Source organism: Aphanomyces astaci, assembly GCF_000520075.1.
Source record: "Aphanomyces astaci strain APO3 unplaced genomic scaffold supercont1.99, whole genome shotgun sequence".
Classification (NCBI taxonomy): Eukaryota; Oomycota; class Saprolegniomycetes; order Saprolegniales; family Verrucalvaceae; genus Aphanomyces; species Aphanomyces astaci.
In genome coordinates, this window is record NW_009798362.1 from 174392 (window position 1) to 192446 (window position 18055).

Here is an 18055-nt window from a genome sequence, read left to right on the forward strand (position 1 = left end):
GGGCCCAGCTGCGTCGGAAAGGACGCTGCACTCGCCGGCGTGGGCGCTTGTCCTGGTCCCCAGCCACGTCTTGAGTTCGGCTCGACGTGCCAGGCCCTCCCGAACACGACCCCTCTTGTCATGGGCTGTGTGTCGGTGAAGTCGCCAGCAGCCCCACGCGCGACGCCCACGATGGCCGCAGCAACGACTCGACCACCTTTGCCGATGTCGACCACTTCAATGCCACCCCACACGACGAGACCTGCTGCCCCGACCACCAAAGGACCAACGACGTCACCGTTGCAGTCAACCTCTCCACGAACGACCTTGAGTGTTGGAGTCACATCGCCACCTCCATCGACGACCCCTCTTCGAACAACTGAAGAGATCCGCACAACGAAAAGTCCAACGTACTTGCGTTCCACGGTGATCCCATCCCCAACAAAAGCTCGTCCCAAGCCCATTTGGTCGTGGGTGGTTGTGGGGGTAGTGGTGTGTGGTGTGGGGCTGATGGGGTGCGGCGTTGCCAAGTGGCGTCAAAATCAAACCACTTCGTCACCCCCTGGGGATGGACATGCTGCTGACATGTATCACATGGCGGCAACCCCCACAGGCAATGTCCCAGTGCCGTGGCTTGACGTCCCTAACACGTGGCGCAATGGCATGGCCCCCATGGACAGCATAACAGAATGGGATGCTCGGGACGGGGAGGGGAACGACGCCCTCGTGCTAACGCCTCGCGAAAAGATCCCCTGCCTTGACGCCATCGGCAGCTACGAAGATCAGCGGGGATGTGGCAGCATTTCGTCCAACATCAGCAGTCCCCGACGATCGTCGTCAGTCTGCAGCGACGTTGCCACCGTTGAAACCGTCGGCAGCTCTGAAGATCAAAGGGGGTGGGGTAGTGTGTCTTCGAACACCAGCAGCCCGCGAAGGTCATCCTCCGTCGGCAGCGACGTCAGCAGCGATGGCCAGAGGGGGTGGGGTAGTGAGTCTTCCAACACCAGCAGCCCCCGAAGGTCATCCTCTGTCGACAGCGACGTCACGGACAACTCAAGATGGTCGTGATGACTGCCTTGAACTTCCCCGTGCCAACTCCAACGCGACTCTCTTCTCCGTGCCACGGCCATCCGTGACGTACGATGTTGAATTGAGTCGCGTTTTGTGTACACTTTAGTTGTGTTGTTGCGTGGAGGTCACACCAACGTCGACGAAGTGGGTTGATTTCGACGCCACTTGCCAACGCCGCACCCATCAGCCCCACACCACACACCACTAACCCCACAATCACCCACGACCAAATGGGCTTGGGATGAGCTTTTGTTGGGGATGAGATCACCGTGGAACGCAAGTACGTTGGACTTTTCCTTGTGCGGATCTCTTCAGTTGTTCGAAGAGGGGTCGTCGATGGAGGTGGCGATGTGACTCCAACACTCAAGGTCGCTCGTGGTGAGGTTGACTGCAACGGTGACGTCGTTGGTCCTTTGGTGGTGGGGGGAGCAGGTCTCGTCGTTTGGGATGCACAAGTGTGCAGATATCGACAGTTTTAGCGTGGCAATCTTTAGCCCCAAGTCTGTTAAACTACACTCGAGAATCGTCCTCTAATTTGTCGCTACCGCATTTGTTCACAGTCATTCCAACCACGGTCATCCTTGTAGTAAGTGCGCGACGAACAAAGACGACAAGCATGCGACGGTGTCGATTGCCAGATGGGACAACACTCGGTAGGTCGTCCAACAGAATAATAGGTCGTACAAGTTGACGTATTATCGTATAGTCGAGATATGCATGGTTAGAACCCTCGCGCGCGACGCCGCGCCGTGAATTTACTGTCTGTCTTGACCTCTTTTCCTTGTTTGCGGTATCGCTCCTTCTTGGCCAGCACCCAGTCCCTATACCCGCAGTGTCGTTATTAGTGACCACCAGCAATTGTGACATAATGCCCATCAAAATAGTGACGTACTTGTCCTTGAGTGGGACTCGCGCCTTGCCTTTCTTCTACAAGTGATAGCACATCAGTCTTTATCCAACCCTTGACTTTGTAGGGAATAATTCCCACAATCCCCCGCCATGTCGATGACGAGGCGGGGATTTTTCCCACTACAAACATACGTACGTTTTTCTCTCTGCGGTTTTCAAAGGCGGCGGCGGCGGCGTCTCCGACGAGGGCCTTGGGAAGGGTCGCCTTTGCGGTGGGATCGTGCCCAGCGATGAGACAAAGGTAGTACTTTTTAGCTTTGGCACTGTTGGGAAAGTCGATGACGAGCCCGCCCGAGAACCCGCAGCGCATGGCGTTGGCGGAGATTTCTTCCATTTGCTCGGGGGTTTCGGGGTACAGCTGGATCACAGCGCGCCCGCCGCGCTTCAAGCACGTGTAGAGTGACCCGAAGAAGCGCATGAGACGCTTGCGCGCCGTGTGCTCCTTCTTGTCCGAGTAGCAGAGCCACTGGACGGCAGAAATGCTGATGCAGCCATCAAAAACACCCGGACGGAAGGGAAGTCCACCGCCCATGTCCTGGAGGAACACGTCCCCGCTACTGTCACGCTCGATGGCAATGTCTAGCATGTCTTGGCTGGACGAGGTAAAAAGCAGGAAGTGAGATCGAGAAAGTGCACCGACGACGGGTGGTGGTTGTACCTGATGTCGCAGCCGATCCACGCATGTCCAGATTCCTGTAATGCCACTAATGCAACACAAGTTGTGAGATGGACGTGGAAACATGGTGTTGTGGTGTGCACGTACGGCCGCTGAGTCCACTACCGCAACCGACGTCGAGGATGAAGTGTTCCTTGTCCGCAGGCAAATTCAGCAGTTCAATGGCACGCTCGGCAATGTCATTCTGTTGCATCGATCGTTAATGCATGACGTTCTTCAGAATCTTAACAGTACCTGAACTTTGATAATGCGCGAGCTCGAGTTATACTTGGCCGCCTCCTTCTCGTTGTAGAAGATCTACACATGTTCATCAGATGTACATGCACACACACCAGAACATGGCAATGGATCATACCTCTGGCGGCATGATGTGCTCGGGACGACTCATGATGCTTGCTCGACTGGTGTGCCGCTTCCGCCGCCGAATTTACTTGAATAATGGGAAAACGCCAAGACTGTGAATCGTATTTTAATGCCGTGGTATACAAACGTCTAGTATAAGAGCGCGAAAACGAAGCCATTTTATAACCGCCAGCGCAACCAGCGCCAACCAATGATACTTCGCGAAACGCTTTTCCGATCCAATCATTTCCCACAAGTGAAGTTGACCAACGAGAATGACGGCAACGCGCGCCATGACACCCCCGGGAACGTTCCTCATGACGATCGAGTCGGACGACGAAGTACGTGCATATGCACATGAAGGACATGTCGACTCACCGATCCTTGGTATGCAGGTGGACCGATTGGACGAAAGTAGCGACGAAGAACAGGACAAGGAGGAAGCTGTGGCCGTGATCTCCAAGGTACATCATCGACATCGTCGACAAGAGGACTCACTGGTGGTGATGGTTGGTAGCAACAAAAGAAGAAGCAGCAAAAGAAGGACGAGAAGAAGAAGCAGAATGCCGCCATTAGCGACATCGCCGAGGGCTTTGAGTTTGACGACGGATCTGCTTTCCGCGTGCGTGTCTGCTTTGCAGTCTCACATGTACCAGCGTTATCATATTAACCGTGAACTTGTTGTAGAGTGCGACGGGCAACTCTTGGGACTTTACGAGTACGACGTCCTTTCCCAGTCCATCGACGAGTGTATTGATGGTTGCACTTTCTAGAGGCCATCGCACACATCGACAACATGGAGCGTCGCAGTTACGGCGACAGCGTTCGTACGACAGTCCAAAAGAAGATCGAGGCCCGTCGTAAGGAGCGCCAAGACGCGCGAAAGGAGAAGAAGAAGAGTCTGCAGGCCGCGGAGAAAGCGGCCGCCGCCACTACCACCGAACAAGCGACGACTGGCGACGACGACGACAACAAGGAGGTCGCCAAGGATGATGCTGACGGCGACAATGACAGCGACAGCGACGACGAGGATGCCGCCGCCGCCGACGTCGTGGAAGAGTCCAAACTCCAGGAAGCGTTGCACGAACGCAAGCAGAACGCGGCAAGTGCCGCCGTGGACGCGATCGAAAAGAAAAAGGCCGACGCGTTCTTTGAAACCGAGTTCCAGGCTCCGGAAATGGACAACACGACGTCGTTCAGCGACCTCAAGCTGAGTCGCCCGCTGCTTCGCGCCGTGAGCTCGCTCGGGTTTAGTGCGCCGACGCCGATTCAGGTCCGTCTACTCCCATGCTCTCTTACTGTGTATGCCGACAATATAACGAAGATGCTTCTTCTTGTAGCAACGGGCGATCCCCGTAGCGATGACCGGCAAGGACATTTGCGCCAGCGCACAGACTGGGTCGGGCAAAACGGCGGCGTTTTTGCTGCCCATTCTCGAACGTCTGCAGTTCCGCAGCCGCCGCGTCGCCGCCACGCGGGTGCTGATCATCTGCCCCGTGCGCGAACTGGCGACGCAGTGTCAGTCGATGCTGGAACAGCTCGCCAAGTTCACAGATATCACGAGTGGCCTCGCGGTGGGCGGGCTGCCGCTTCGCGAACAAGAAGCCGAGCTCCGCTTGTGTCCTGATGTGATCATCTGTACCCCCGGGCGCATGATTGACCATCTTCGCAACTCGCGAGTACGTTGATGTGCTTACTAGTTTCGAGTGTGCTTGCTAGTTTTATCGTTCCATGTGTGAATTCTATCACGATGAACGATATATGGATGGCGGTATTGCCAACTTAGTCGGAAAATTCGACTCCTTGATGGCATCATTTTGTATGGCGATTCCAATTGCTTGCTTTGTATGAAATGCATGCTAAAGTGGTGTAGAGTCGGACATAACTGTGGACTTTGTGTTTGAGTTATTATTGTGGATTCGATACGAATTTCCAGACCCCATCTCGCCGCCGAATCGAATCAAGAATCGACGCTATTGGCTACTCCATTTTTAAGTGGATTTGATTGGCTCATAAAGAAAGGACAAGTATATTCAACCAATCAGAACTTCCAGCGTGATTCAATATTAATTACTTAAACCACGCGAATTTTGGAAATATATAGCGAATTTACAATATCTCGTGTATGTACTATCAGGGTATGGCAAAAAAATCTGTTTGATCAATTTTCCGGAGTAATATATAACAATTAACTATTGTATTGCATGGCCAATACAATTATTGTGTTGCTTGCTGCATTTTTAAATATTTAATTGTCCAAATATTTAAATGAACAATTACATTTCTTTTCAAGGGATAAGATAAAATATAATTTTGTATCTCGCACAATCAAGTATTGTAATTTCCAGCGCTTTGCAATAAATTATTTTCTGTATATTGTCGATTTGATAGTACAAATTTGGGGAGGGTGCAATCGAATCGCGCCGACCAAAACCGATCCACAATCGATCTGATTGGTTGAATTTCATTGAGAAATGTGTTTTGATTGGCTAATCATTTTGAGCTCATCTGAGGTCGCCAATTAAATCGATATAAATTCCAACGAGACACCACAACACGATGAAATTTCACTCGAAAGCACAATATAATTGTCAATTACTTTTTCGTCAAGTATTCTTTCCCAGTGCACTATATATCATGGTGACTCTAGTTTTTGCATACATACGCAACTAACCGTGGGGTATGAATTCTTATTAGAGCATCCACTTGGACGAGCTGGAAATCCTCGTGCTAGACGAAGCCGATCGGTTGCTCGAGCTTGGGTTCCAGGAAGAAGTGCAGGAACTGGTCAAGTTTTGCCCCGTAGCGCGCCAGACCTTGCTCTTTTCCGCCACACTCACGTCCAAGGTGGACGAGCTCATCAAGCTGTCGATGAAGCGCCCCCTGCGAATCTCCACGGACCCGCTCTTTGACATGGCGCAGCATCTCGTCCAAGAGTTTGTGCGTATCCGACCCACCCGCGAAGACGACCGCGAAGCCATCCTGCTCGCGCTGTGCACCCGAACTTTTAAAACCAACGTAAGTGAGGCTAGCTTGATAAAACCACCCCCACACTCGGAAAGGCTAATTTATATATATTATCTGTGATGACGTAGACGATTGTGTTTATGGAAACGAAAAAGCACGCGCATCGAATGATGATTTTGTTTGGATTGGCCGGGATCAAAGCTGCGGAATTGCACGGCGATTTGGTGCAGAAGGAGCGTCTCGAGGTACATATATATATACAATCGAAATCCATGATATATATATATATCATGTTGATTTGAACCGTTGAAGAATGCGTATATATATATATACTCTTGTCAGAAGGCCCTTCAAGAACGAGAAATATATATATATATATATATATATGCATGAATATGAATCCTGCTCCAAGCCTGATCCTATTGTATACAATTGTATATATTTGAAACGACAGTATATATATAGATAGATATATATTTATGTATACCTCACCAATCGAGTAATTCTCGACAGTGCTAACCTTACTGTAGGCGTTGCAACGCTTCCGCGATGGAACGGCAGACGTGTTGCTGTGCACGGACATCGCGGCGCGGGGGATCGACGTGGAAGGGGTGCATGCTGTGATCAACTACCAGATGCCGAAAGACGTGACCACGTACGTCCATCGCGTGGGGCGGACGGCGCGCGCCGGTCGCAACGGCCGCGCGGTGACGCTGACGTCGGAGAACCGTCGATTGATCATGAAGGAAGTATCTCGCCATTGCCATGGGTTTGTCAAGGTAAAAAAACAAAGCCACCAACCCCCCCCGTGCCCATGAAACCACGATTCATATATATATGTGGACTTTGTAGAGCCGAAGTGTGCCGGACGCCGTGATTGCGCAGTGGAAGCAGCGTATCGACAACATGGAGGCGGACGTGACGAGCGTGATGAAGGAAGAGTCGATGGAGAAACGCATGCGGGAGGCAGAGAGGGAGGCGTCGCGCGTGACCAACCTGGTCCGACACAAGGACGAGATCCACAGCAGACCGGCGCGCACGTGGTTTCTGAATGAGAAGGAGAAGAAGGGCGTGGTCGAGCGCGCCGAGGAGCATCGGCAGGCCAACCTCATGGTGCATGACGACAAGCCCGACAAGAAGAAGGTCACGCTGAACCACAAGAAGCGAAAGACGGCCGAGCTGCGCGACCGCGAACAGCGCGCGCTCGAGGAGGCCGAGAACGACGGTAGCGTGATTGATCTTTATGCCTTATTTATGGCTTATTTACCCGCCCAGTGTGCCATATATAATATATTGGGGATCATCTATTCATTTATGTTCGACAGGATCATTTATTCATTTATTTCTCGTGTGATATGTTGTCGGATTCACAGTCAAGGCTCATTTATATTGGATTCATTTATTCATGTTTGTCTGGTGTAGGCAAAAAGGTGTTTACGTCCGACCATGTGGCCGGCGCGGCCAAGAGCGCGAAGCGAAAAGCCATCGAGGAAAAGCGCAAGCTGGGTACGTTCGAATGAATGATGCCCATTGGAACAACGAGAAGGCTGATGGGAAGTTTTGATGGCGCAGCAACGACGTCGATTGCCGAGATCCACGAGATGAAGCGCCAGAAGCGGGAAAAGGCGATCCAGCGCAAGGTGCAATCGGGCGCGTTCGATAAGGACTTGTCGAGTCGCGATAAGCAAGCGCCCAAGAAGAAGGCAAGTGAAGCGAATGGCGAGTTTGTATTCAAAGAGAAGATTACGTCGCTACGCAAACAAGGCAAGCGCAGTGTCCACTCGTTCAAGTCCAAGGCCCGGTACAACCGCCGCAAGTAGAAGAACGAACGCCTGTCGATAGACATCGCCATCATCCCTTGCTTATAATTGAACTTCATGAATGCCGTCCTTGTCGATCACCTTGTAGATCCACTTGCCACTGCGCACGAGGAATCGTTCGCTCAATTCGTTGTTGCAGTGCGTGAGGATCACCTTGGCTTCTGCCAACGTCAGGTTCTCGCGCCACTCGCGGTCGAGAATCGACAGGCAAAAGTGTGCGCCGTACCCTTGCGCGCCGTAGTTGACCTTGTTCAGGGCACCAAAGTAATCTGCCCAGTACAAGCTGGGCACACCACCCGTCGCCGCAGTGGCGGGGTCGTTGGGGTTGGCGACATCGAACGCGCCCAGGAGCAGATTCAACTGGACAGGAGCTTTGCGCAGTCGCTGCGCCAGTTCGCCGCGGACGTAGTTAGCCGCTGCGTGTCCGTTCAACGTGACGCCGTTGGTCAGTTGATATAGCTTCAAGTTCTTCTGGATGTACTCGCAGAACTCCACGCGGTCGGCTTGGGGTCCAGCACCCGCAATGAGTTTGTGCGAATCCAAAGCTTGCATCTGTGCAGATTGATCATGAGAGGGATGATGGATGATACTACATATCATGCATGGACATACCTTGTCTTCATCATCTTTGTATACTAGGATCGAGCGAGCTACTTTGCTATCGGCGCCGAGGATGACGAAATCCTTGCCGACAATGCCAAAGAGGGACTCCATGTTCGATGGATCTGCTGGAAGGTCAAAAAGGCGAATTGCACCAGCCCCAGATCTTGGCAGAAAGATGTATCGATTTATAGAGGTGTGTTTCCAAGCTAAACTGCAGAAAATCCCTTGATACACAAATTCAGTTTAGAAAGCAATTAGTTTTCAACGTTATGCATTATTCGAGGTATGGTTACATATCCGTTGTGAGAGGTTCTAAGAAAGTTAGCGCAGTCTAAATATGGTGGCCCTCGCCAAGCAAGGGAGTCAAATCCTTGCAACCTGCGATGAAAGATTGGGGGGGTTATATATGGGCAAACACATGCAGGAAACGTTAGTGGGGGAGAAAGTAACTACTGTAAGTTGTTGTCGAAAAATTCGTTTTGAGAGGTTTTGACGCATGATTTCCAAGATCTGGGATATTTTCATCGATGAAGTTCAGTGGCGCTGTCGTGGTGGCTGCGGCCCTTCTGCAGGCAAGTGTCGCCCAAGTGCATGTCTTGACCAGCAAGAACTTCAAGCAGCAAGTGCTCGACAGTTCGGACTACTGGCTGGTCGAGTTTTATGCTCCGTGGTAGGACCACCTCATCGAGTCACTTTGACCAATTGTGTGGCAGGTGTGGCCATTGCAAACAGCTTGAGCCCGAGTGGAAGGAGGCTGCAAAGCAATTGAAAACGAAGGTATATATATGTGTGCAGGCCACACAATCTACAGGTCGTAACCCATGAGTTCATTCGTAGGCCAAGCTGGGCAAGGTGGACTGCACCGTGCATCAAGATTTGGGCCAAACGTATGGCATTCAAGGGTATCCTACGATTAAAGGTCGGACGAAGATCTTCCCTCGCTTCCCCCTCTCACCATTTTCAATAGAGTTCGGGAAGAACAAGAAGAAGCCGAAAGACTTCAACGGCGGACGACGGGCCAGCGAAATCGTCCAATACGTGCGCAGCAACCCCCACGCAGGATTGTTTGAGCGCGTCGACTTGTTGACATACACGACCATGCAACCGTTCTTGGAGTCGCAAAAGCTCCCCAAGGTGGTGGTGTTGGGAAGAAACAAGCAGAAAAAGGGAAAGGTACCAACCATCCCATATTGCTTCACGAGGAAAAATCCTCAGGGATTGTGGCTCGTGTACGTAGCCTCGATGGCTGGATGACGTCGCGCAGCAGTTCCGCTCCAAGGTAGGCCCTTCGTCCGCTAATAAAGACGCGACTGATCCCAATAAGTAGGCGTCCATTGGGTTTGTTCCTGGCAGTGAAGTAAAGGTAGTCAACCAGTTCGGCATCCCAGGTAGGGTACGACGTAGCAGACATTTCGATCGTGTGATGTTGATGGGGTAGAATCGGACAGACCCATCGTGTTGGTGGCTCGAGGGTCGGAATATGTATGGGTCAAACTGCATCAAGTGGAAACCATCAAAGACGACGTTGTGGCGTTCATTAAGCAAGTACGTAGTACAAAACAGAATTGTATAGCCTAGCCTAGCTCAGTGTAGCCGACGATGCACAAGTGTAGCCGAGCAATGGCTTAGCCTAGCTGTAGCTCGGTGTAGCCGAGCGTGACCTAGCGTAGCTGGTGATGACGTTGTGCAGTCGAGATGTCATATAGCCAAATGTAGCCAAGTGTAGCCAAGTGTAGCCTAGTGTAGCCTAGTGTAGCCAATTTTCAAACGAATAGCCGCCGAGGTTTACATATTCACATGTGTTTGGATGCTTTGTGTAGTCATTGAAGGGGCCGTTGATCGAGCCACAGTCGTTGCCAGTGTTTCCACCTCGGGAGGACGCGTCGCCCAAGAAGAAGCCGCCGATTGGAGCAGTGCAACAGCTGCACGCGTCGACGTTCGAGTCGCTTTGCTTGGCCGGCGGTGCCAAGATGTGCGTCGTGTACCTGCCATCGTCGATGGAGTTTGATCTAAAGCCCGCAGCCAAGCAGTTCCGCCGGGACCCGTTGAGGCTGTTCTACATCCATCCAGAGGACGTTGGGTTCCACAGTCAGCTGGCCCAGTGGCTCGATCTCCCCAAGACAACCGCCGCCAATCGGGCGTTGGTGTTCAAAACTGGCACACAAGTTCGCATGACTGGTATTGTGCATTTCGTCATTTCGCCATATAGCTTTCGAATCGATTTGATTTTGTGCACACTATACTATGCTACTGTACTATAAGTATTTATGTGGTTTTGCCGTATGTCAATGGTTTGGATTGGCAGAAATTCGACATGACGTGATTTGATTGGCTCAGGCGGTTCTTTAATCATCGATTCTAGTGAAATACGATATTGTCGATTTGATATACAAATGTGGGGAGGGGGTGCAATCGAATCGCGCCGACCAAACCAATCCACACACTTGAATTTCATTGAGAAGGTTTTGATTGGCTAATAATTTTGAGCTCCTCTGAAGTAGCCAATCAAATCGATTTAAATTCCAATGAGAAACCACGCCACAATGAAATTTCACTCGAAAGCACAATAACGAAGAGGGATTCTATTCACGTGCTGTAGATCTGGCTGACGTCCGAGACACTGCCGCCTTGGAGAACCAGCTCACGCAAGTCCTGGATGGACTTCACCCGTTCCGACCTGTCATGACTGCTCCATTTGAACCTGCCGCCGCCCACACAGAGGAGTTGTAGGCAAGAAGGCTTTGTGGGATTAAGCCTGCGTACTATATACTACTGTAATGCAAGCACTCAACCGACTACTGTCTAACGTCCCACGCGTTCAAACTCGAAACACACAGCCGATGCAAGAATTAATAATATATTGAATAATTATATATATATATCGTACATATCGGAAGTTACGTTGTGGACAATTTTCATGAACTTTAGAAGCGCGTTAGCATGATATCACCCATGACCACTGAAGGACTGCGCTTCGAGGGAAGTCATGATGTATGTATCAGATGCCGACTTGCCTGTCGTCGCGCTCGACAAGGTCACTCTCATTGACTGACGTTACAGATACTACGTACTAGCAGAATATATTTTCGTGCTACGAGGAAGATACTGTATAATCGAAAGAGAAGCGACCTGCTTTCAATATGCGCTTTACAGTAACTTGGCAAGTGGGTGGTCGACGGACCTTGAGGTCGTAGCTTGGAAAGTTGCTGGAAAATGCTGGTAGTTTATGACTTCATATGCCACTGACGAAGCACTTTCAAGGGGTGTACTGTACAGTACAATGCTCCCTCCGTATGTGGTCCAAGGTCCCACACCTACGATGAACAAGTATGCATTATATATATCTGAAATTAGCTCGATGGATGTCTCACAAAGTTGCAAGTGGAGCTACAGTAGGCAGTTGCCCCACCCCTTGACTTAGGGTGTCAGCGGCCTACGTTGCCATCGAACCAGCGAATGACGGCTTGGTCTCGTCGTCGGCCGTCGGAGAAACGACAGACGTAGCTTCAGACTGATCGCCGCAATTACATTAGCCAGGTAGTGTCTTGGGCCAAAGAACCAAATGACCACCACTGAGCCTCCATGACCGCCACCGACTCGGGGGCGACAAGAGCCACCAGGTTGGGCGCCATAGGATCCTAGTTCGTCTCGCAGCGGTGGATCGACTCTGAATGACGTCGGCAAACGGCTCGAACGCGGTCCCGCTCATTTGAGAGAATTGCGCCACGGCGCCGCGCGTCTATTTCGCAACTTCGGACCGCTTGGACGCAAGGAGTTTCATGATGTGTGTTCCTACACAGCAAACATTAAGAATCGGAAGCAAATCAACTGACGCCGGTGCAAAGTCGTACGGCCACGGGCAAGAGGCAAGGGACAACGTTCGTCATGGGTGCTCTTGTTGGCTGTGCCCAGGACGCTCTGCACGCCAGCCAACTCTTGGAGTTGCAGTCTCCAAGAGTCCGGCCCTTGCAGCAGTGCGTGGAAAAGTCGATGCGTCTACCGTGGACGTCAGATATTAGAGGTGACGGACGACAGGGTCGTGAGTAGAGGAACTCTCTCACCTGGCTTTCAAGATTTTTGAGAGGGACCTCCATGGCGCTGAGCTTGAGCTCGTGCAGGATGTCCATCGCGGCGAGGTAAAGAAGCGCAGCGAGTTGTTCATGTTAATGTGCTGGAATAAACACACTGTTGGAGATGCTCGTAGTTTACGTGACACTGTGAGTTCTGAAATTTCTATTAACGTTAGACGTTTCGTACCTCGCATCGTCCACTCCACGGTGAGGCCATGTAGCCATCGTCTGCCAACTCACCCATTGAATTATGTACGTACAGTGCCTTTTAGTAGTTAGCGAATTTTGGTTTGTGCTTTGAGTGAACCTATGAACTGGTATTTCGGATAATCCGCAACAACAGACGGGCTTTGCTCGCTCGGAGTCGCGTCGATCGCGTACAAAGTCGCAGACGCCGCGCTGCCCTTCGACACGCACCGCAACGGTATGCTGCTCGGCTGTGGCGCTGTCGGTTGGTCCTGGAAGCCACCGACGCGTCGATGGCCCGGGACGCCGCCACAGCCGAGTAGAGTATCGGCAAGGTCTGAACTGGTGATTTCACTTAAGTTAATACTACTAACTGTAAATACTGTAGTATGCATGTTTCGTCGTTGTTTCGTAAATTACCATATATCTGAGATACCAGCAATCGCATACAACTTTCAAGATAGCATGAATTTGATATATTGGATTTACGAAACAAAACTGTTTCGTGATTGCTAGTAGTCTGGTGTATTTTGTTTCGTGCTTGTTTCGTAAATCGTGTAATTATACTTCGTGTAGTGTACTGTATTATAATAGTACTAGTATTACCTGTAATCCGACCCGATACTGGTACTACTGGTACTACTGTAGTACCGTCCACCCACTCAACGTTGTTGTACCGGTATCTATGCAGACGTCTCTTTATGTGATTGTGATGGGATTCAGTTCACATTAAACTATACAGGTCACGTTAAATACAAAAATACGTTTAAACAAATATGAGAAAGTTGGGGTGATATTGGCTGGCTGAGGGACGAGAAATCAAGCAAACCTGAGCTTGCGCCGATTATGCGAATAACGTTAGCAGGGAACGACATACTTTTGCCTAAATCACCATTTCGAATCGCCCGAGCAGCTACCTCACTTGACGTGAATACTAAGTTACCCTTGTGACTTCCCATTAAGGTTGTCGATTCAAATCATAGGTTAAAATAGGTTTTTCACCATGATTGGCTAAGAAATTCAGTTTCCCAGGATATTTCGTGTTGCGCTAACACTGCTTCAAGAATATTGGCAGCAAGTCAACGCATTAACCATGTGGGGAGATTCCAAGGGCAGTGGCTCGTCCGGGCGCCAGGGCTCGTCCATGAAGGCAGATCCCGGGAAGAAGGTGGTTGTCCACCATGTACCAACGTCTAACCAGACCGAATCCGCCGATGCCGTGGTGGAGAGCGCCGCTTCTACACACGCGCGTCGCGGCGACGATGCCCACATCGACGAGAAAGTGTTTCTGTCGTATCACGAAGCGTCCGTTGCGATGACGCTGCCAGAGCCGTATGTTACCCAGCGCAATCTCAAGCTCGTGTTGGTCGAAGACTACGTCCGTCTCGCGTCCTTTGTCAAGTCCGACCCGTTCTCCGTGAGCCCGCTGGGGTACTACAAGTCGCCCGACGGCTTCGACATGTACATACATAGTAGTCTATCGTCCTATCTTGCATGGGAGATTCAGCATCATGTGTGTATGACTCACGTCCTACCTGTAGCTACGTGTTTGAGTGCACTCTGGGCTCAGTCGACCGCCCGTCACATCTGAAACGGTTCGTCCCTGTGCATCTCTCCCCTCTGCATGCTCATCGATTCTCATGTAGATGGAAGATCCACCGTCGATACCGCCATTTCGACATGCTCCTGTCTCGGCTCATGGATCCTTCCTCATCGTCGTCGTCGTCGGCAGCAGCCACAGCGAGGTGGCCTTCGTTGTCGGGGTCATACCTTCAAATGTTCCGCGCCAAGCACTGCAAGGACCGCCTCATAGAGCTCCACACGTGGTTGGTCAAAGCGGTCGAGTTGCTGCAAACTTTCCCAGCAACTTCTGCAGACACGACCACCGGCGACAAGAGCCACGTCCTCTTCACATGCTTCTTGTTTGCCGGTGCCAACACGCCCTACGTCACGTTCCCGTCGCTGCCGCTCTTTGCATGGGCCCTCGAGCAAGTGCACGTTCAGCTGACCTTGTCACCATTGTACCCTTCCCGCGTCCCAAACCAGCATGCGGCCGGCGGCCTCGGACTCCGCCTGGCGCCATCCACCGGCCGCGCGGACGACGAAACTGGCGGAACCATCTACCGCGGCGCCGTCGTCACCGGCTTCCTTCGCGATTCATTCGACGTTCCAAACGTCCAGTACGTCCGGCTTGGGTCACACCTGTCACACATCAATGGCGTTCCCATCGAGAACGAAACGTTCGATACGATTTTGCTGCATCTGCGCAGCCAGAGTCGCCCGATGTTCTTGACGTTTACATTGGACCCGCGCCCTTCATCGCTGGAGTGTCAGTTGTCGGAAGCGGACCTGAGGCGGCATGATCGGGCGCTGTCTGCGAGCTCCATGATCAGCGGCAGTCGCCGCACATCCGCGGCATCCTCCATGGACGTAGCGGACGTGCAGACGCCCATGAGTGTGCTCGGATCTGTCTTCCACGATACCCTGGGCGGCAGTCGCAAGCGTACAGAAACTATGATCTCCGACAACAACCAAGATGAAGATGATGGGCTGCTGCTGCTGTGCTGGGACGACGTCAGTGGGCTCGGCATGGACACGGTCACGACGGGCATGTACTTGCCACAGACCCAACCGGCAGCTTCGACCCCCACAGTTCAAGGTATAACACCCGTTTATTTGTGTACCCAAACTTTGGCTGACTGTTAGTGCCGGTGGATTCGCCAAATTAATCCATCGATCGATCGATTTTGTACGGAAGTTTGTATGTCCAGTGTCACACTAATTTCAATCACACACTAATTCGAAGTTGATATTGGTCGAATGTGAGTGGACCATTTGATTGGCCACTTGATATGCATGTGTCGTGGGTTTTGATTGGTCGAATATATATCGATTGCATTTGGCTCATTCGATTGCACGAATACTAGTATATCGACTTGACAATATTGTCCTTTTACCCAATATTTGGACTTTTGTGCTGATTCTTTGCCAAATCGATCGATCGATTCTTTGTTTGACTGACGTTTGTATGTAAAGATCGTCCAACATCACACGAATTTCAATCACACACTAATTCGATGTTGAATTATTCCAAGAGTGGATTTGATTGGCTAGTTGATTCATGTGTTGTGGGTTTTGATTGGTCGATATATCGATTCTCTGCCGATTTGGTGATTTTAAACACTCGAATGTCGAATATATCGACTTGACAATACTAGCTACTAACTTTCTAGCATCATGTCGTTGTTGTCAAGGTGATAATGGGAAGAACGCTGATCTCGAGTTAGTTTGTGGGGACGATAAGACTATTATTGCATGTGTGTGTGTGGTGTATCAAGTAGTATGTGGTGTGTCGACTAGTAGAACTAGTACTACTAGTAGTAGTTTTGTGGAATTTCATGTGGATGGAGTAGAAGCGAGTGGGATCTGGAGCACATCCGCAGGACCGTTGCGCGTACGCTTGTCAGCGTGCAAACTGCAAGGCAAGCCAGCCGTGTTCTTGTCCGTGACACCACAGGTACGCACTTGACTTGGATTGAGTATTGCAAGTTGATTTGATGTTGTATATTACATAGAGATTTGGTGTACGGAATACTCCTCTACCATCACAAGGAGGAGTGGGTGGTTCCCAAGCATCGAAACGGTACCAGTCGTCAGTCCTGCTACGGTATGATTGTTCATATGACGGGGGAATAGAGGCAAGAAGCAGCCGCCAGAAATCCGCCTCGAGCGGGGGATGGTGCTGGTGTCTGTGAACAACATGTCGACGTTCGACCTGTCCTTTCACGATACTATGGCACTTGTGACCCAAGCCAGCATCCCCACGTCGTTGTGTTTTCGCTGGTTCAACGGTAATATATATATATATATATGTGATGTGTAGTATCAGGAAGAACATGTTCTGTTTTGGTGGGAATCATCCTGTAAGGATATATATATATATCTGTATTTATTGTCATTTTATCCAAAATTTGGTTGACTTTGTGCTGATTCGCCAAATCTATCGATCGATTCATTGTACTGAATTTTGTCCTGTGGGGATTGGTATCACACTAATTGAAGTTGATGATGATGGTTGTTTCCTGCAATCTGATTGGCTAAATATATAACCTTCTGCCGATGATTCTTGTGTACATTATATTTGGTTGTGTCGATTCATTCATTCTCCATGTCACTCGCTCCAGTTTAGAATATAAACACTCAACCATATATATATATATATATGTGTAGACTACAGCTTATTTTTGAATCCCAACAGCGACCAAGCCATGCCACTGATCCATCGACCGTCCATGTCGACGAGCGCAACGTCGCCGGAAGCGGACATGGCGGGACTCGTGGAAGCGCATGTAAGCACAAGTGTCATGACAAATATGAGATATGGTGATGATCATGATGGAAATGATGATTGATATTGCTTGATTCTAGACCAAATTGTGCTCGTCGTGGCATCAAGCGCTGGTTGAGAATGCTTCGTTGCGGGTGGAATTGCACATCGTCCAAGAATCCAATCGACACCTTCGAGACGCCCACCAGATGGCCACCAAAGCCCACACTGTACGACCTCCTCTTCGATCGTGTCGTCGTCGGCATGGCCACGACAGAATATATGAAACATACAGTCTACTAGTCGTAATCTGCCTTGGATATATGTACATGTGGTTGCGTGTTTCTCCAACATGTGTGCATAGTCTACGGCCCAAGACACGACCAAACTCATTCGCCGGTGCAATGCCTTGCAAGATGCGCTCAACATGGAGCGAGTCCAAGTTCAACAGACGGCCAAGGAGCGGCGCCAAGCTGAGGTGAACGTGCGTGACTGGGATAAGCGGCTCCAGCAAAAGCTGGCGGCGGCACATGACGCGGCCAACAGGCGGGTCATGGCGCATGAAGCGCGGTGCATTGAAGAGAGCCGCAAGTCCATCGAAGTGGCCAAGCGCGCTGCGGAAGTGCGGGTGAAGCGGCAGGTGGAGGAAGCGCTGGCGGCGCAGCGGCGGCAGAGCCATCTCGAGATGCAGCGCCTCGCCGAAGACAACGGCGAAGAAATCGAGTTTTTGAACCAGCAGCTGACGTTGTGGAAGCATCAGGTCGAAGTGCTCACGGAGAACGACAGGCGGAGACATGCCCACGAGTCGACCCACGACGATCAAGACGCAGAGGTGCTCAGCCACGAACTGAGCGACCGACGGCGCCGATCCCACTCGCATGACACTAGAAAAGATCAGTCGTTCTGGGGCCAGGAATTCGACCCTCCCAACGAACCTGACAGCCAGAGTCCGTAGCAGTGTTGATGTATTTAAGACGAGTACCGACAGTACAATTGAAGTTGTTGGAGTTTTTTAAAATGCACGGAAACATATCGCCAACTTGTCACGTTAACGTTACAATAACGTTCGGATATTGCCGTTTCAAGTGTAACTGTCGACATGTAA

The 18055-nt window shown here is 50.8% G+C and overlaps 7 protein-coding genes across 11 annotated transcripts in view; 4 read left to right on the forward strand and 3 right to left on the reverse strand.

Moving 5' to 3' along the window:
* Positions 1-1047, forward strand: part of H257_17174 (hypothetical protein) — a gene marked incomplete at both ends in the record, with an annotated part of 3561 nt that extends 2514 nt beyond the window's left edge. The window contains one exon of the mRNA XM_009845865.1: positions 94-1047. Coding sequence (XP_009844167.1) covers positions 94-1047 — 954 coding nt within the window. The remainder of the gene's footprint in view (positions 1-93) is intronic.
* Positions 1048-1711: 664 nt separating this feature from the next.
* Positions 1712-3089, reverse strand: H257_17175 (hypothetical protein). Its single transcript, XM_009845866.1, has 7 exons — positions 2991-3089; positions 2870-2932; positions 2723-2819; positions 2618-2663; positions 2096-2552; positions 1943-1977; positions 1712-1871 (listed from the first exon to the last, which is right to left on the reverse strand). Exons 1-7 carry the CDS (start codon positions 3021-3023, stop codon positions 1772-1774), a joined length of 831 nt encoding a protein of 276 aa, XP_009844168.1. The 5' UTR covers positions 3024-3089; the 3' UTR covers positions 1712-1771.
* Positions 3090-3214: 125 nt separating this feature from the next.
* Positions 3215-7841, forward strand: H257_17176 (hypothetical protein). Its single transcript, XM_009845867.1, has 12 exons — positions 3215-3318; positions 3373-3441; positions 3495-3599; positions 3665-3695; positions 3751-4250; positions 4318-4656; positions 5675-5995; positions 6073-6189; positions 6475-6723; positions 6797-7169; positions 7367-7450; positions 7517-7841. The coding sequence occupies exons 1-12, from the start codon at positions 3253-3255 to the stop codon at positions 7762-7764; spliced, it is 2502 nt and encodes an 833-aa protein (XP_009844169.1). The 5' UTR covers positions 3215-3252; the 3' UTR covers positions 7765-7841.
* Positions 7653-8506, reverse strand: H257_17177 (hypothetical protein). Its single transcript, XM_009845868.1, has 2 exons — positions 8377-8506; positions 7653-8316 (listed from the first exon to the last, which is right to left on the reverse strand). Exons 1-2 carry the CDS (start codon positions 8476-8478, stop codon positions 7807-7809), a joined length of 612 nt encoding a protein of 203 aa, XP_009844170.1. The 5' UTR covers positions 8479-8506; the 3' UTR covers positions 7653-7806.
* A 371-nt stretch (positions 8507-8877) lies between these two features.
* H257_17178 lies at positions 8878-11207 on the forward strand. Of its 2 annotated transcripts, XM_009845869.1 has the most exons (9): positions 8878-9037; positions 9081-9144; positions 9205-9286; positions 9335-9540; positions 9605-9646; positions 9695-9755; positions 9806-9912; positions 10188-10545; positions 10967-11207. In XM_009845869.1, exons 1-9 carry the CDS (start codon positions 8895-8897, stop codon positions 11095-11097), a joined length of 1194 nt encoding a protein of 397 aa, XP_009844171.1. In that variant the 5' UTR covers positions 8878-8894; the 3' UTR covers positions 11098-11207. The 2 variants fall into 2 exon arrangements, with proteins under 2 accessions (XP_009844171.1, XP_009844172.1); XM_009845870.1 differs by lacking the exon at positions 10967-11207 and having other exon boundaries at positions 10188-10681.
* An 899-nt stretch (positions 11208-12106) lies between these two features.
* On the reverse strand, positions 12107-12494 carry H257_17179 (hypothetical protein; the record flags this gene model as incomplete). The annotated part of the gene is made up of 3 exons (XM_009845871.1): positions 12107-12159; positions 12219-12363; positions 12429-12494. 3 exons carry the CDS (start codon positions 12492-12494, stop codon positions 12107-12109), a joined length of 264 nt encoding a protein of 87 aa, XP_009844173.1.
* Positions 12495-13675: 1181 nt separating this feature from the next.
* Positions 13676-17987, forward strand: H257_17180 (hypothetical protein). Of its 4 annotated transcripts, XM_009845872.1 has the most exons (9): positions 13676-14084; positions 14165-14218; positions 14270-15282; positions 16037-16140; positions 16199-16266; positions 16320-16474; positions 16854-16972; positions 17052-17180; positions 17315-17987. In XM_009845872.1, exons 1-9 carry the CDS (start codon positions 13717-13719, stop codon positions 17903-17905), a joined length of 2601 nt encoding a protein of 866 aa, XP_009844174.1. In that variant the 5' UTR covers positions 13676-13716; the 3' UTR covers positions 17906-17987. The 4 variants fall into 4 exon arrangements, with proteins under 4 accessions (XP_009844174.1, XP_009844177.1, XP_009844175.1 ...); XM_009845875.1 differs by having other exon boundaries at positions 16854-17180; XM_009845873.1 differs by having other exon boundaries at positions 17052-17987.
* The last annotated feature ends 68 nt before the right edge of the window (positions 17988-18055 follow it).

Excerpts from the sequence above, each read along its gene's own strand:
- H257_17178 (XM_009845869.1), top strand. The coding sequence starts at position 8,895 with ATGAAGTTCAGTGGCGCTGTCGTGGTGGCTGCGGCCCTTCTGCAGGCA. Across the intron at positions 9,145-9,204 it reads CAAAGCAATTGAAAACGAAG|GCCAAGCTGGGCAAGGTGGA; the intron begins GTATATATATGT and ends GTTCATTCGTAG. Across the intron at positions 9,287-9,334 it reads AGGGTATCCTACGATTAAAG|AGTTCGGGAAGAACAAGAAG; the intron begins GTCGGACGAAGA and ends CATTTTCAATAG.
- H257_17175 (XM_009845866.1), bottom strand. The coding sequence starts at position 3,023 with ATGAGTCGTCCCGAGCACATCATGCCGCCAGAG. Across the intron at positions 2,664-2,722 it reads CGGTAGTGGACTCAGCGGCC|TGGCATTACAGGAATCTGGA; the intron begins GTACGTGCACAC and ends GTGTTGCATTAG. Across the intron at positions 2,553-2,617 it reads TGGATCGGCTGCGACATCAG|CCAAGACATGCTAGACATTG; the intron begins GTACAACCACCA and ends TACCTCGTCCAG.
- H257_17180 (XM_009845872.1), top strand. The coding sequence starts at position 13,717 with ATGTGGGGAGATTCCAAGGGCAGTGGCTCGTCCGGGCGCCAGGGCTCG. Across the intron at positions 16,141-16,198 it reads TCTTGTCCGTGACACCACAG|AGATTTGGTGTACGGAATAC; the intron begins GTACGCACTTGA and ends TATATTACATAG. Across the intron at positions 16,973-17,051 it reads CGGGACTCGTGGAAGCGCAT|ACCAAATTGTGCTCGTCGTG; the intron begins GTAAGCACAAGT and ends GCTTGATTCTAG.
- H257_17176 (XM_009845867.1), top strand. The coding sequence starts at position 3,253 with ATGACGGCAACGCGCGCCATGACACCCCCGGGAACGTTCCTCATGACG. Across the intron at positions 6,190-6,474 it reads TGCAGAAGGAGCGTCTCGAG|GCGTTGCAACGCTTCCGCGA; the intron begins GTACATATATAT and ends ACCTTACTGTAG. Across the intron at positions 7,170-7,366 it reads CGAGGAGGCCGAGAACGACG|GCAAAAAGGTGTTTACGTCC; the intron begins GTAGCGTGATTG and ends TGTCTGGTGTAG.
- H257_17177 (XM_009845868.1), bottom strand. The coding sequence starts at position 8,478 with ATGGAGTCCCTCTTTGGCATTGTCGGCAAGGATTTCGTCATCCTCGGC. Across the intron at positions 8,317-8,376 it reads ACAAAGATGATGAAGACAAG|ATGCAAGCTTTGGATTCGCA; the intron begins GTATGTCCATGC and ends CAATCTGCACAG.